General features: G+C 44.6%; 1 protein-coding gene across 2 annotated transcripts in view; it reads right to left on the bottom strand.

The window, feature by feature from the left end:
• SDK1 (sidekick cell adhesion molecule 1) overlaps window positions 1–16,752 on the bottom strand; it is a 365,337-nt gene that overhangs the window by 35,308 nt on the left and 313,277 nt on the right. Inside the window, exons 33-35 of one of the 2 annotated variants that reach the window (NM_204105.5) lie at window positions 14,880–15,015; window positions 12,978–13,037; window positions 10,937–11,038 (exon numbers count right to left, since the gene is read on the bottom strand). In NM_204105.5, the coding sequence (NP_989436.3) occupies window positions 10,937–11,038; window positions 12,978–13,037; window positions 14,880–15,015 (298 nt within the window). The remainder of the gene's footprint in view (window positions 1–10,936; window positions 11,039–12,977; window positions 13,038–14,879; window positions 15,016–16,752) is intronic. The other variant, XM_015294104.4, reaches the window with a different exon arrangement.

The raw sequence follows: 16,752 nt of genomic DNA, 5'->3' as shown, positions 1-16,752 counted from the left end.
TGCACAATGTGTTGCATAAACACAGAACAAAGAGACAGCTCCAGGCCTAAAAAGCCTCTAATCGGTATTTCTGCACACTGTAATGGAGGGGTGGCTGCAGCATGTTCTAGCACAACAGATGTAATCTTATCTACCTTCTCTCTGCAACAAGAGAGAAGACAGAGCAATATTCAGTGCAGCATATGCTCACAGTTAAAGCACGCACACGCAGCACCTCCCAGGTTTACACACAGGTTCCTGGCACACACAGCCCTGAAAAATTGAGCTGGAAAGGATTGGAGAGGGCTCAGACAATCCAGGTTCCCATACCATGTTGGGCTCAGCTCTGCTGCCCAGATGTCTGTGTGATCCTGGCCACTGACCCCTTTCCAAATTCCACTGCCACCCCTACACAGACAGCGTCTATTTAAATAAGCCTTAACATGTACTCTTGGGGCAGGTTTGCTTCCTTAATGCCTGGCATCAGCCATCCTTGCTGCACTGGTCCTGTCCCGGCAGCAGGACACAAAGCATCCCTCCTCCTCCCCTTGCAGCCGTGCAGAGATAAGCAACTGTTACACGGAGCATTAGAAACCAAACACAACAAAGCAAACAGAATGCCACAAGATAAAATATCAGGGACTGACTGACACAACGGGCAAAGCCAAACATAAGAGATTTTCTCACATCCTGGACTTAAAGAAGAAAGGCGAGGATGGTCTCTCCCCAAAAAGTGAGCCAAGTGGTGGATTTGCAGTTGTTTGCAGTCACTCCTTCCAGCAAGGAAAAGCAGTGTGAGAGAACAGGCGTTCAGTGCTTATTGGCCATTTTCTTACAGTGCCTGTGAAGGAAAGGTGGGAGCAGGAACGCTTCCTCTGTGCAGCAGTGCTCCGTGCCATCAGGAGTGCCTGTGTGAGCTATGCTGATTAGCTCAATAACAATTAGTTAATTGTGCTTCAAAAACAGCAACTGAAGCTGCTTTCCGCTGTGACAAGGCTGTACAAGCTATATTTAGAATGTAAAAGATGTTTCCCACCAATTTCTGGCTGTTTTAAGCAAGGCTGCATTTTGTGATGAAAGCACACACATTTTTTTTTTCCAAGGGCTGCACGTTGCAGGGCTGCTCAGATGTATTTCAGAAGCAGTAAGATGGGCAGATCCACATTCAAAAGATGCATACTGACACCCCTAATGCTCCAATACAGCCCTGTTTGCTGTCACTGGACCTCTCCTACCCAGGCACCAAAACCCAGCTCTCTGCCTGTTACCAGATTGGATTCCCTGCCATGTGATAGGAGTCTGAGGAGAGGAACAATCTGCTCTCTCCTATCTTGGAGAAGCCCAGCCTCTATGGGAGGATGGCTGGACACAGACAGGTTCCAGTGGGGAGTGACTCTTTCTTCAGGGTGTGGAATTACATGTTGATTTACAAGATTGCATAGATCAGAGGCAGAGAAATGGGAACATTTCCCAGTGTATGGTGGACCAGTGATATAAGACCAACCTTAAAAAACAACTCTCTCGCCCTTGTGAAAGCTGATGGAAGGGGGGAGTCTAATTGTAGCCAAAATGAAAGATAAACAGACAAATGTACCTCGGTGGACAAGAAGGGATAGACACCGCGTCACATTTCTAAGGGTATTAAGGTCATGAGAAACTGTAAATAAAAGCAGATGCTATTGAAACCCAATGGTAACACGCCCAGCTTCTCTGCTTTGTGCTGGGAAGCTTTCCAGTATTGTCTAGGTGTATTCTCACCTTCTGGAGAGGTATAGAGAAGGATGCAGGTGGCTAAAGGAGGAGAGATCACATTCACCACACGTATTGGAAAAAAAAACACTGAAATGAAACAAGGACTAGAAATGGATACCCGTGGACCCAGACCAGAGGAGGTTATCTGCCAATGCCATTTTTTCAAACCAAGGAGGCAATCATGTTCTGAGGAAATCTCTATGGATATGACTTATTCATGAAGAACCTTTATAAACTGGCAAGTGAATCAGGCAGAAGTAATTCTCCTCCTCTCCTTCACCACCTCTTCCAGCAGTGGTGAAAACACCGGTGCTGTGGTTACCGATCTTTTAACATGGAGATCAGCCTTCCAAACGAGCCATGTGCAATCCAGGATGTTCCTGGGGCAGACACAACCTGATGTTGTTCACATTACAATGCCTAAACCACAGTGGATGTCACAAAGTGGTACTGTGAAACAGAACCTGTAAACAAAAGTTACATATTTTGAACCTGGAGGCTGCAGTTCTACTTAGCTAATAAAAGCCTAAAATAGGCTATCACATTGCATACTGAGATTATCCATCACGAGACTGAGAACACCTGACCCAGAAGTAAAGCTCTTACAGAACTGTAAGACTGCTTCTGGAAAGGGCATACAGGTGGTTAAAGCAGGGAGCAGAGAATAATAAAACAGGCTTTTGTTCTGTATTTCTTCTGAATCAACAAGGATATGCTCACACACAGGCAGCCCATCAGTCAGCAGGGACGGACCCGTGAGCAGGAGCAGTGAGAGTTTGCACTGGGGATGTGCAAACAAACATAGGCGTAAACCTACAGCTGAAATCCCTTCTTCCTCACAAGGTGAATTAGGGATGGTTCCACTAAAGCTAATGGAGCTAACCCAGTGTGAGGCTTTATGAGCGAGAGCAGCGTCAGCTCTGATGAGTGCAGGGCTCACTCCCGGGAGTACGTATGAGGTGGTGAAGAGATGAAGTGTTTGATAGCAGCCCGGCTCCTCTCTCACCTGCAGCCGGAGCAGGAGCAGCACTGCATGAGCAAGCACTGCTCTCAGTTCTCTCACGGAGTCTGTCCATGAGAGGGGCAACATTACCTGCTTCAGACCATCTCCCTGGGCTCCCTGATTCCCAAGAGCCCTCCTCCTCCATTTTCAGGTACATTCCTCTCATTATAACTTATTAACCCCACGTGTTAATATCATAATAGCATAAGTTCATCATAGTTGGTTGCTTTTGTCTGCTGCCATGTTCTCAATGTTCACTAACAGCAAGACCTACTGGAGCATAATAAGCACCAACAACTCCTTGTCTTCCACTAAAGTCCAGAGAGCATATTGAATAAATAGGGTGAACCTTCACCAGGTTTCCTTATACCAAATGTTACAAACTGTACCACAAAAAGTCAATCTGGGTAGGTGAGATCTGCCACTGAGATAACCTCGCACTGCGGTCTTTGAAGGAAGTTGGGCAGTTGACCCCCACGAGAGTTTAATTTCAGATTACAGATTGCAGTGCTCGGGGAACCCCGGGGAGACCCTGGAGGACTGTGATCTCATGGTCCCGGAGAGTGAGAGTCTACATTTACACCTATGCTCTGCAGTGAAAGTTTTCTCCTCGCTCATTTTGCAGTTATAGCGCCTGTGAATTCATTGCTGCTCTCTGTCCTATGCCACTGACACCGTGCCAGTGTCTGGATTGTTGTGGCCATCGTGTTTTAGAATTATTGCTAATTCATACTAAAAATTGCAACTTTTTGTGCTTTCCATCCACAACGGGCAACCTGAAACACCTCCAGTGCCGTGATTGACGACGGGTACAGCAAACAGATGTCAGAAAAGAAAACCAACTGTGTTTCTCCACAGCTGGCTTCACAGCAAAGCTGTGCAGAGGAGGCAACGCTGCGGGAGCTGAGACCTGTACAGAAAAGCCTATGACATTTTGCTCACATATCCCAGGATGAAGAAAAACAAGCAGTGCAGGACTGTGCAATTAGAAGGAGCACAGGTTTGGCTGCAAATATCCTTCAGTCAAAAATACTCCAGCTCCAGCCTGCGTCTGCTTGAACGTGAGTTATCAACCCGGGGCTTCCCCACTTCCTTACCAGGGCGATTTATGGTCCATTTTACTTTACTACTGATGGCTCATGTTTTCAAAAGGAAGGTTAATTTCTTTGCTTTTAATGGAGTAGCTCTGCTGCTAGCTCAGTCAGGCTTTGCATACACGATCAGGCTTTCCATCCCTGTGCCCTCTGTGCAGGGATGCCCCCGCACCAAGCTCTTCACGGGCCATGGAACACTGCAGCAGAACCACCAGCCGCCCATTTGTCCTACCACTCCCACTGCTGCTTGCACCAACTGCAGAACAAAGGCGAGAGTCCAGATGGTGAAGCTGAGAATGGATAGCTGTCTGTCTTAGGCTATGGTCAGTGCTGAAAATCGACATGAAACCGTTGGGGTTTGAGACAAAAGTTCATCGTTTGGGCAGAACATTGCATGACAATGGCAGTCCCACACCACCCACAACAGTAAGAGCAGTGGAAGAGGTAGGGAAGCTCAGATGATCAACATCTGATTTTATTTTTGCTTGGACGGAAACATCTTTCCTACACTGAGATGTGATAAAAAGAGGCAATTAAACCAGAGCTAAGCAGGAGCTGATGCACTGTATAAAGCATTGTGCTGTACCAAAGGCTGCTTATGACCAATATTAACAACTTAATGAGTTGTTAATGAGGCGCACATTCAGCTTTTACTTGCAGCATGAAAACATTGCAAATCATTTTAGTTAGCTTCTGGATAGTCAACGGAGAATTAAAGATGTCAAATAAGCCCATCAAATCTATGTCTCAATCTGGACACTGCTTTCCAATGCATTCTCTTAAAATTCCTTTTCCTCCATGGCAGAATAACTTGCTTTGACAGCAGTACGGCTCTCACTTAGACTTTGCTTCCTTCTGCCTTGACATTAGATTTCAGTCTCCAGAGAGCTGCAGGGATGTCTTTCTGACATGTTGACATTAAGGACACTTCTTCCACAGACTCACACTGGCACGGTTACTTTCTGTTTTACCATTATAAGATCAGCTACTGAGCTAAGTTACCAAATTTGGAAGTTTAATTACAAAACCCTTGTGCTCATCTATAAACAAATTAAGAACTTAAAATTACCCTTTGAAAATAGCCACTTCGAGTAGGAAAGGGAGCTCAGGTTCATCCAGAAAATTCATATCCATAATTCCCCAGCAGTGCAGCCCCACCAGTAACAAGCAACGACTAATGCTCTAATGTAGGCACACTTTAGTTTGTTATTTTTTACTGTTCTGTCATAGCCCTGCAGGATTAGATAATGCAACTGAGTGCTATCTATACTGCTATTACCACCAGTGGGGCTGAATTGATGGGAACAGCAAATCCTCACTGGACTTGCTGCAATCAAGCCCCACATGGAAACCATGCGTAGAGTGAGTGTGGAGTTTAAAACCCACCTTGAAACAGTGATGTGATCTACCCAATGGATCTCTGAAAGGGAGTGCTGTTGGGATACATGGGATATAGCCATAATGGCTTACAGCAGTGCGAGAGAAGCTGAAAAGAGGTTTATTTTCTGTTTGGAGTGGGAAAGGTCTCTTCATTCTTTTTCACCCCACTATCTTCCTAAAGTTTTCCTTCCTTGCTCTGCTCTGACCTTACTCTGCCTTTTTTCAGTATATTTTTGGTGAACTTGGCTTGGATCTTTAACTCAAAACTCAGTGGAGAACTCATGTCTTAAGGAGCAGGGCAATGGGGATAGGATGAAAACACAGCATCATGCCCAGAGCAGGGCATTCCTGTTTATTGCAACAGCCCAGCAGATTCTTTACATTGAAGTTAAGGGAAAAAAGAAAATCTATGTTTGAAACAGTCAGCCATCCCCCAAAAGTGGCCTTTTGCTGATGTTTAGAAGAGTCAACCGCTGAAAAGCAAATACCTTAACACATCACAGGTGTGATGCTGTTAAAATGCCACGGGAGGTCAACCCCTTTATTTAATGTGGGAGAAAACGAAGCCTATGATTTATTGTACCAGTTTCCCTTGGCTTCCTCCCTCCCCTTTTGTTTATCAAGGGAAGATGCTGTCCCTAGGCTGACAGGTTTTAGACTGCTGCAGTGTGAAATGGCCTCAACAATCCTTCCCTGCCCTCCTCCAGTGGGGGCTGGGATGGAAATGCCCACCCAGCTCTTCCAGCCCTGCCAGCAGCGACGCACAGCTATCTGCATAGGCACAGGCAGCCACGGAGGGACAGGGCGCGTGTGTCCCAGACAGATAGGAGAAAACAGCCAAAGGGCCACAGCAGTCTGATTGAGGCTGCCAGCCTGAATGTGTTGAAATGCTGTCATTCCTCTTGTAGGTTGTTAACAAGGAGGCGCGGGGGACTTCTCCGTGCAGCATCTTCTCAGCTCCATTCAGGGCAGAGAAGGGGAAATAGTTCCGCGCTACGGGAAAGAGGGGCCTGAGGTAGTGCTGAGGATCTCCCTTCTCCACAAAGCAGCCTACAACAGGGAGATGAGCCCGCACAGTTTATATGTATTGTGAGCACACAACACCTTCAGAAAGAGACAAAAGCACTCAAGGACAAAGCAGCCTTGTTCTGACGACCTTCTCCAGCATTAGCAGGAGAGACAGAGAGGCACTGCCTGAACACAAACAACCAGGTTGGAAACGACGCAAGTTCTTTGCTAGAAGCAGCTCACAAAGGGATGTTGGTCTTTGCTTCCCTGTGAGGCTTGCCTCTCTTTAGCACGGCTCCTATTCCGTCTTCCCTTCCCCAATTCTAAAACACTATTTTGGTCTTGGAGCTTTCCAGATAGCTTCTGCTCCTTGACTGTAAAACACTGGCAGCTCCAAGTGCATCCCTTGCTGTAACTGCAGGGCTGAGCCTCCATCCTTGCTCCAGGTGTGGCTGCACAAAACTAACTTTGGGAGCTCCAGGAACAGCTGTGGAGCTGCAGGCAGGAGGGCAGATGTAAATAACTCTGATAACAGCAAGAGGAATATTCGCTTTGGCCTCTGCGAACTTTGCACCGAGGGGTAAATGCAAGTATTTGTAGAGGATAAGAGAAAAGAAGCGGTCAACTCTCCGTCCCAGCCCTGCTCCCTTCTAAGCTGAGGTTTCACTCTGATGAAAGTGAGACGGGCACGAAACCTGCTTTCCTGAAAGAGGATGTTAGCAACCACAGCAGCTTTTCAGTGGAGGACTTCTAAGGAGTGGATCTCTGTCTTGCCACTGCTTTGCTCCTTCCCCTTCCCTTTGCAGAATGGGCTCTCAGAGATCATTATTAAAGAGAACAACAACAACAACAAACCAGCCTCATCAGTTCCTGTGAATTCTGAAGGTCACCAATGCCACCATCAGTTATAATGACACACATCACTCCCTCTTCAGACAAATGGACTTACAACCTATTTAAAGGCAAGCATCTTTCAGAGCACTTCACCCCTTCTGCTACCTCCTCTCTATACACACACGCTCTCCTCCAGCAGCAGCTGCTGGAAGAAATTATGAATTCCATTATTTTTCATCCAGAACAGCTTTGCAGTATATGAGAGAAGCACTGGAGGCTGCGGGCTCGTTAGCACAGGATTTGTATTGCCGCCTTCCATTTTATTCACCAGCCCAAATTAGGTGAAACATGCCTGCCCCAAACCTGTGCTTTCTGTTTAATTAAAATGCAGGTGGTGGACTACCCTGAACTCCAGAGCCCACAGCACAATCAGACAGCGACAGTGACCCGGTAGAATAATGCTCTTGATGTAGGGGCTGCTCAAACAGAGCCTTAATTTCAGTCAAGCAGAACAGCACCTCTGGTAGCAGCTGCATTTAGGGCCAGGATGATGATCAGCACAGCTTCTTTCTGCCCTCCCAATCAAAGCCGGAGTCCCTGACAGCTGAACTGCTCAATGAATTAACCAGGCGAGAAGGGGGCTTACTGAGGGGCTGCAGCTCCTTTCTCATTGCTGCGAGTGGCAGCTTTCATTTTTTTTTTCTTTTTTTTCCCTGTTTGCCAGGAGATGCACATGGCTCTCTAATGAGCAGGGCAGAGCTGCAGCCAGATCTAAATAGGCAGTGTTCTGTGGATCTCCTCCGTGTAGGAGAGGGATGCAGGGGCTCAAGGCAGGTGAGGGAAGCGCTGGCTCCACTCAGAGCCATCAGTGCAGCACAGAGATGGTTTATTCTCCACATCAGAGAGGTTTTCAAGCATCCAGGCATGAAGCCTTTGCTGGGCTGTTTCAGTGGATGGGACAAAACTGCTGCAATGAGAAAAAAGTTTTTGCTCCACCTACTGCAAAAAATACCAACCAAACCAAACCAAACCCAAACCTGCCTGCATCCATCCCCTTAAACACCTGGCATCTCAACCCTGTCACTTGGCATGGTTGTTTTCTCCTACAATGTCTACGTGCCCTTGGCCCAAGCCCATGAGAGCTGAGTATTGGGATGGTGCTTTGGGTACGATTCAGCAGCGTGCTTGAAGGAAACTCCTGGATTCAGGGCTTTTTCCTCGATTAATTTGCAAAACTGCCAGAAGGTTGGTTTTAATGGTGTATTTTTTGTTGAGTTTGTTAGGGAACTCCACTGCCTACTTGAGTTTGTATCGTAAAAATCCAGATACAATGATGGGAACATTTTCAAGTCTCACAGGGGAGAGCGCGAGAGCAAAGGAAGGGTTTGGGATGCTCGTCCTCCTGCACTATTTATCTGGCTGGGCTGTCTGCTGCTCCCATCCCACATGGCACACCAACCATCAGTATGATTTCTGGATGCTTCATGCTGTACAAAACACTGCACAGAAACGGGTATTTCCCATGAAATGTTACCTAAAGCGTTCTTTTACCTAAAACCACCACAGTCCCACAAAGATGTGTGCTGTATATTCCTTTTTACAACTGCAAGGAATCTTCTTACACCTACTAGAATTACTGAGACCCTTACAGCACAACGAAGCACCATTTAGCAGTACTTAGACATAAATTATCCTTCAGACTGGGGACTGGCCTGCTTCAATCACTTTGTGTTCAGTGCTATGCTCACGTTGTCAGTGGTTTTTGTTTACTGCCAAGGTTTTCTCTACTATTTACATGGGTGCCCCATCATCAAAGCTAAGGGGACCCATTTTTTCCAGCTTGCTACTTCTCCGACTCCACCATGGGTAAGAACATCAAGCAAACAATAACAACAAAAACTTGCATTTCCACAGCACACTTCAACTCAAAAGTGTCACAAATCAATTTAAAACCTAAATTGCAGCACCAGCTCCAATCACTTTGCTCACAGTATAAATCACAGCCAGCTCCGGAGGTGGAAGAGGCAGTTATATAACAAAGCATAATGACTTCACACTACAAGTGTGAAAATCTGCAGGAAGATCCTATGTTCATCACTTGTACTGCATGAACCCAGATTGTCCCTAACCAGAGGTAGAGCCAGGAACTCTAAAAGCCACACTGAGTCACACTACAACCCCAGAAACACCAGCCCTGCCTATGCAAGAAAGCCTTAGCATAATTAAGGTTGGAAACGACCTCTGAGACCACCAAAGTCCAACTGTTGACTCATCCCTACCACAACACAAAACCACATCCCTCAGTGCCACATCTCATTTCTTGAACACCTCCAGGGACGGTGACCCCACCACTCCCTGGGTAGCCTGGTTTCGTCCCAAGTTTGGCCTCCTTCATTGCCCTGCTCAGTGTCTGAGCTGCAATGAAGACGATGTGCTATGTGGTTAACATACATGATACCGCAGCACCTCTTCTTTTCCCCAGCTGATTTTCCATGCTCTGTACACATGTAGAAATGCAGTTGTTGGCCCAGTTTGCAGCAGGGAGATATTTTGTTCTGAAACAAAAATCTATTTTGCAGTCAGATAGAGTTGGCTCCACCTGGGGCTTCCTTTGCTGCAGTCACAGAAAGACATTGGAGCAGCAGCAAACTAGAAGACATGTATGTACTGCCAGCTGCCTCCAGAACCACACTACCCTGATTAATTTATGACGTTTTCAAAGATAGTGACTGTTATATGCTATTTGAAATGCAAAGGTTAAGCAGTACTAAAAAAAAAAAAGGGGGGGGAGCTTTACTTAGTTTTGAGCAACAGAATCTTCAGTGAATGACAATAAATTGTATTAGCACTGAGTTTGCTAACTTTACATCTTAGCCTTGAGACAGAGGAACAAAAGTGCAATCAGATCTGTTCCCAGCAGCAGACTGAACAACAGGAGGGAGTGTGTTGCCTATTCTTGTTCTAAGCTTCAAAAGATGTTGCTGCAGAAATTGATACCATAACTAACAGCCATTTCAGTGCCAGCCTCTCTCCAGCTGGGGTCACCGTAAATCCCGCATCGCCACCGGGCTGAGAGGAAGACATCAGCTATTCCAGTCCTCCACTGCTCCACTGGAGCCTCGGAGAGGAACAGGCTCAGCTGCAGGTTATCTCTGCTCCGCCAAATCACTTGTTTCACAAAGCATTCAGAGGAGTGCCTAGTTAACTCTCTTGTCCTGATGCCTGCCTCCGGCCTTCTAATGGAGGGATTTAAAATTGATCGGCAATGAAGTTACACTTCATAAATACAGCCTGAATTCATGCACCACATCCATAATAAGTGGCAGCATGAGTAGTGACACTGCACCACGGCTTCTGCAGAGGCTGATGCAGGGGTAGAAAAGTCTGCATGTTCTCGAGAGTAATCTTCATCTGCAGAGCTAGCATTAAACTGGACACAATGTCTTCTTGACTTCAAGAGCATAAAAATACAGCAAGATGTGGTGCACAGGCAATGTCTCTACACAGACAGCGATAAAATAAAAGAACCAGCTTCCCAAGTCTCCCATGTTCTGTAGTTTTGCTTCTTTTCCCTTGTGGCTTTCCTATGCTCTACTTTTTTACTTCTTTAACTTGAGTCAATTTTTCCCTCAAGCTAATTTGGTATGAACAGTCATCCTCCTGCAACTCCAAAAACGATTTTCTCTTTTTTCTTTCAAATGCACCTTCTTCCCTTATTCCTGTAGACCAACTGGCTTTGAAAAGGCAAGAAGCTATTGGTGCCAACCTATTCCAGGAAAGGACACCATAGAAAACTGGTAGTAATAATGATCAAGTCCTTTCCCAATATTTGTAGAATATCAGAACTTGTTGACACTAAGAAAGTACATAAACCTGTTTTACCTACCTGCTTCACCCACAAACACTTCCACTGGCGTGCTGGTAGGGCTCTCACCAATGACATTATATGCTGTCATTAACACTTCATATCTCTTGTATTTCTTCAACTCTGAAAATGTAAATTATATTATATATTATTATTTGTAGTGTATTACAGTACTGACCTTAGTCTCCATCATTTCTTCATCACCACACCTCTCATGAAATACTGCGTTAGAACAGTGCGATGGTGTGGTGTCTACTTCCATCCTTCCTCAACACATTCATCACAGTAGGGTCTGCACAATTATGAAAGATCTTTGCTATGAGATGACAGAATTTTCTAGCATTTTCACTGTGTTGCCCAGTAAGAAGGATCACCCCTGATGATTAACTAGCTAGGGGAATACCTCTGGGTCATTCCTGATGACAGGGAAAAGATGAGACTTTGAATGCTGAACATGTGGGCTCATTTTGTTCTCTACTGGTAGAAATGAACACATGTCTTCAAGCCTTTGCCTAACCCCAGAGACTTCCATACAGGGGTCATTTGGCAGCTGCACTGCCCAGGATTGTTGCTGCTACAACTGGATCCAGAGGATAACCTGCAGCAGGGAAGCTGTAGTCCCATTCAAAGTACTGCATGCATATCTTTCTCCCTCAAAGTGAACGCGGTTTAAACATCAGTCACAAAGAGAAAGGAGAATTTGAATTGTGGGCTCCATTTGACCATCACAGAACCAATTTCTTTGCTGACATAGAAACTACTCTTACGGATGAGGTAGGAGAATAAAAACACTGGAAAAAAAAGCAAAAAAACACAGTGGTATGGGGGCAATTAATAGATGTAAATGGGGGTAGAGTAGAACCACATCAGTGTCACTGGGAAGGCAGCAGCTGAGCAGTTTTGGATTTTGCTTTTCTATGATGGAAGAATCAATCCTAACAGAAATATTTATTATCTAAAATATTCAACTGAAATTAAAGTAAGAAAGAGATCAATAATGTGAATTGCTGTATTTAAATGAGCTCAGAATTGATTAAGACATGCATGGCCGGGGGTACAAATTTCTCCCTTTGCCAATAGCTTTCTCTGTTATCTATGAATCACATTGTACCTTTCTCTCTGAGGCTGACAGAATGCTATCGGTTTGGTGAGGTTCAATAAGTCTAATCATGCTGGTTCTTCAAGTTTTACTTCCATGGAAATATTTACAAGTGCCTCGCTCCCGTGTCTGACTCAGAGTTCAGCCTCGTTTCCTATTCTCGGGTATAGCGTAAATGATATCCAATACATCACTAACTTTTTGCCAGTCCATTAATACACACACACAAAAAAAATAATGTAAGATATATAGCTCTTGATTAGAATTTCAGTACTAGGCAGCTGGTACAGAGAAAGTTTAATTGCTGCCATGAAAAGCCACAAGGGAGATTTTAGTGTTAACTGCATGTGGAAGAAAATGGAACATATGAGAGTTCATGCATGCACGTTTCAGTGGGGATAGGGCTTCTTTTTTTTTAGCCCAGCACAATCTGTGACTCAAAGGCCTTGGGCAAAACCTATCTAGTGAACCATCATCACCACAAAGCAACTTGCCTTTTAACTCTGTCGAATGCCATTTTATTCATTTCCAATTGAAAACACCTCTGGAAATGCATATAAATTCATTGGGCCCTCTCTAAACTGGCCTCATACTCTAAGGAATGCTTGAGCATTGCAGTGCTTGAATCGTTGGGCTAATGATGTGATACTGCTAAACTCAGATGGACTGCAAAATACGTAGCAAGCAAATCAAAATTCATTTAGCATCAGCAATGCTGGATTGTTACAGTCAACAATGTTTTACCTTCCCAGCAGCCACAATTTTACAACCACTACCTCCTTGCATCATCAATGTCTATTGATGTAGAGAAAGCAGAGGCTCAAAGAAAAAGGAACTCCGGAAACCAGAATCATTAATTTGTGTTGATTTCTGCCAGATCTGCCGAGGACAACCGGAGGAGTTTGCCTGTGTTGTATTTTGAACCATTACAAAGAGTCTCATCTAAAGGCAATGTGCACTTACGTGTTAATTCATACGTCGTTAATGCAGAGCTGCTGTTCACTGTCTTGAAGCTGCTTTGGGCTATTCAGGGTAAGCAAAGCAGAAAGCTTGTTACAGTGCAAGGAAACAGTTATTGCAAATGATGTACAGCAGAGACAGAGGCAAATGATGCAGCGCACACATACACAGTTTGAGCTTTAGGACTATACCTCGAAGGGCAATAAAACCACATCACTCTTGTAACACATCAAAAGCATCTCACTCACACGGGTTTTTTCATCTCCTCCTCAGACAGAGAATCACACAAATATGCAACACAGAAATGTTCTGACTCTTAGATTAAACAGAATAAATGAGCGCAAAGGAAACAGTTTCTAGGGCGGAAACTAAACACTGTATTAGCATTCCTACGTCTCAACATGCAAAATCTGAAACATGGAGAGCTGCAGGGTAAAGACTTGGAACACGGGCCACAAAGAGCAAACGCTTACAGTAGGACAGGACCCGTTTCTTTAAATGTATGTTAGATTTCCCACAGTTTCACTTACAGAATTCAACATGCCTGCTGTGAGTGAACCGCAATAGTATGCTAAGCAGTGTAAAACTGCAGGTCAGTGAGGAACAAGGGTGCACTAAGGTGAGAATTGTCATATTATGAGGGAAAGAGGGATATTTCTCTTAAAATACCTGTCTTCAACCCTTTTTTCCCCCCTCCTGTCTTCCCGGAGAAGCAGAGCAAGGTGTTTTCTACTATACAGCTATTAGCAGCATTGCTGCAGGGCCAGCAAGGAGAGGGAAGAGAGGAAACCAGTAGGTATTACAAGCTTCCTGGCTTAAAAGACTAGAGAACATCCAAAGTCATTACTATACGATGAGATACAGAGCTCATCATTCAGCTTTTGCCTGGAAAAAAAAAAAACCTTGTGCATGCCTGCACCTGGAGGAGCTGCACACGTCTGCTCTGGTTTAACCTCTGTGCTCACAGAGCCCTCATTCAGGGCTGACGATGTAAATGGGGTCACAGATGGATGCTGGCACTACATTTAATACATTCACCTTTCCCACGTTCACACAAAAATCATTCCTGCTTTTGTAGAAGCCATGTTTATGGGTTCAGAGAAACATGGGAGATGATGTAAGACATTCAAGTAGTCCTAGGCATATTCTGCTGCTCGTAGACTCTCGTTTTACTCTGAAAATTCCACTGACATCAAATAGGACTAAGGTCAGTCCTGCTGTGAGCACCTCTCATTGCTGGGCCGTATCTGTAGGGTTACTGAGCACTCACATCTTTACCTCCCATCACCTTATTCTGCCTATTCTTCTGATTTTCTTTCTACCCTTTGTCTAAGCCCTTTTCACTTTTTTCTATTATTCCCTTCCCTCTCCACCTCCCTACCAAAAAAATCCCAGCAACCACCATAGCATGCATGCACCTTCTTGCTCATTTTTGCTATTTTCTTCCAAAATAAGGACAAGCACTTCAAAATTTTACAAGTGCTATTTAAGATTTCTCCTCAGCTGCTTTCCCCTACTGCAAAAAGAAAAACAAAATGTCAATTATAAAAACTATTAGAAAATAGCAAGCTGAGGAAAATGAAGTCTCTCTCCTTTTTGTCTGATGGCAGAAAATGTCTACCAGGGTAATTGTGGAGATGGCAGAAAGCAGGAAATCAGAGGGGACACGGAGGACAGAACATCGATTCAAGCACGCTGGCACAGATTAGAGTGCACCATTACAAGTGATGCTGATCAGACAGAGGTTATTAGCATTTTCCAGCATCTTCACCTTGACTGGGTGAAATCTAAATTATCCCTAGCACTTTGGGCATAATGGTGCGTTCTTTCCATAGGTAGGAGTGCATATAGCATCTGGTCTAAAGACATTCAGGGATACGATAAGCATCCAAAACACAGGCTTACGTGTCAGCTCAGCTCTTAAAGCTGAGGGGTTCTTGACAGCTTTGGATTCGGTTGCAGAGCCAGCGTCGTAATCCAGCTCCCGGTAGTAGATCCGGTACCCCAACAGCAGCCCGTTCAGACTCTCTGCTTTGGGTGGCTGAAAAACGTTCACATGAAGAATGTTCTCATTAGGATGGGCATGGTAACCAGCACAAATGTGTGGGATACAGATTGTCAACAACAGGTTACTGAAAATGCACGTTGATGGTCACCAACACGGCAAAGCAGTGTTTCACTTCGGAGATGACGAAAGTAAATTATTTTGGCACAGACAGTGTCCTCGGTGGATGGATGTTCGTAGAGCATTCTTCATTTAACAATGTTTACCTTTAAAGTAACCAAGAGCCATTTGAAAAGTAACGAGCCATTCTGTGGTTCGTTAGGATGATGAAAACAGCTGCCAGAGAGGCTTCAGAGAGGAAGCACAGCACGATGAACTCTGGTGTGCTGCATTGGTTGAGGCCCATGGGAAAACCCAGCTCTCCTCCACAGCAGCTTGGAGCAGCAGAGGATGTATGGCATTGAGCTGGCCCAAATACATGCTTTGCTCCTCTGCAACATGCTACTAGATGCTCAAAGACATCCAGAGGATTCTTCAGCAGCCCCTCACATCTTCCTTCAGATACAGACATATAATCAAGTACAGTGAAAGGAATTTTCTGTCTGAATGGCTTACTTCAGTAAAGACAAGCAAAGGGATTCTTCCTGTTTGGGAAAAAATGACTTTCATGAATCTAATGCAGGCTATGAACTGCGGAGAAGAAAAGATGCCCTGAGCCATTTATCTTCTAAAGATTCTTGTACTGAAACTTAAGGGGCTGAAAGGATAAATGAAAAGGATTTTAATGATGACCTTGCCTTTAATCCAGGAAGATTCCTAGCAGTTTTGAGAACTTTACTGCAGAACTCTTCAGTCCATCATTAAAAAATTAACCACTAGTGTGATACCCTGTTACAGCACAAGGTAATACCACATGTAATTCTAATGAAGAAAGTCAGAAGCATATTTTTTACAAGAAAGGAGGCAGATATTTGGTAATAACCTGACTCCGCTCCCTGAAATGACAAGAATCTTCCATTGCTTCCTTACAACAGAAAAAAGAAAGAGGGTGGTCCTGGCTCATTGGGCAGCTCATTCCAGCACTTCACTACTCTCCGCCTTTTCTAGCCACAGGCCAGATCCCTTAAGCAAGGGACTGAACAAACAGACCCAAGGAAGTGACAGCTTTTTCCATGGCTGAAAATGTCCTCCTCTGCAAGATGCAGATGAGATATTATTTATTACAATCTTATGTAGCACTATTTTTTTTTAATTAAAAAAAAAAACCCACAGAAGTTGGAAGTGGAAACCTTACAGAGTCTTAAGAGGAAAACGCAACTGAGGCTGTTCCTCCTTACTCTGCCACACGGCTGCTAACAGACAGAGCTTCATTCCTCATTGTGGTGTAACACTGATTGGTTGATAGTGAGCATTGTTTTCTTACGCTTCCATGTGATTCTCCACTTTCCCTCTTCTTCAAATTTAGGAGGAAAGCTCAGAAAATAAATGGCTTGAAATCTGTCTTTCTCCTTGCCATAGAAACGATGCTTCTTTCCTGAAAAGGGTACTCTGCTAAAAGGTTAGGTCTTCCCCTTCCTATCTGTCTCTCGCGGACAGAACACTGCTTTTGATGTAATGGATTATTTAGGGTTTTGTATGGAGGCCTGAGGGATCTGCTGAAACAGGTAAAGTGATTATGAGTGGCAGCCCATAACATTGTACACGAGTAAGAGAAACAGTTTTGTGCTCTTGGAAGAAGAAAGAAAACAACGTAAGTTTGAATAATTGCTGTCT

This window comes from Gallus gallus, chromosome 14, assembly GCF_016699485.2.
Source record: "Gallus gallus isolate bGalGal1 chromosome 14, bGalGal1.mat.broiler.GRCg7b, whole genome shotgun sequence".
NCBI classification, from domain to species: domain Eukaryota; kingdom Metazoa; phylum Chordata; class Aves; order Galliformes; family Phasianidae; genus Gallus; species Gallus gallus.
Note: the sequence above shows the minus strand (reverse complement) of the source record. Positions and strands in the feature narration are given on the sequence as shown.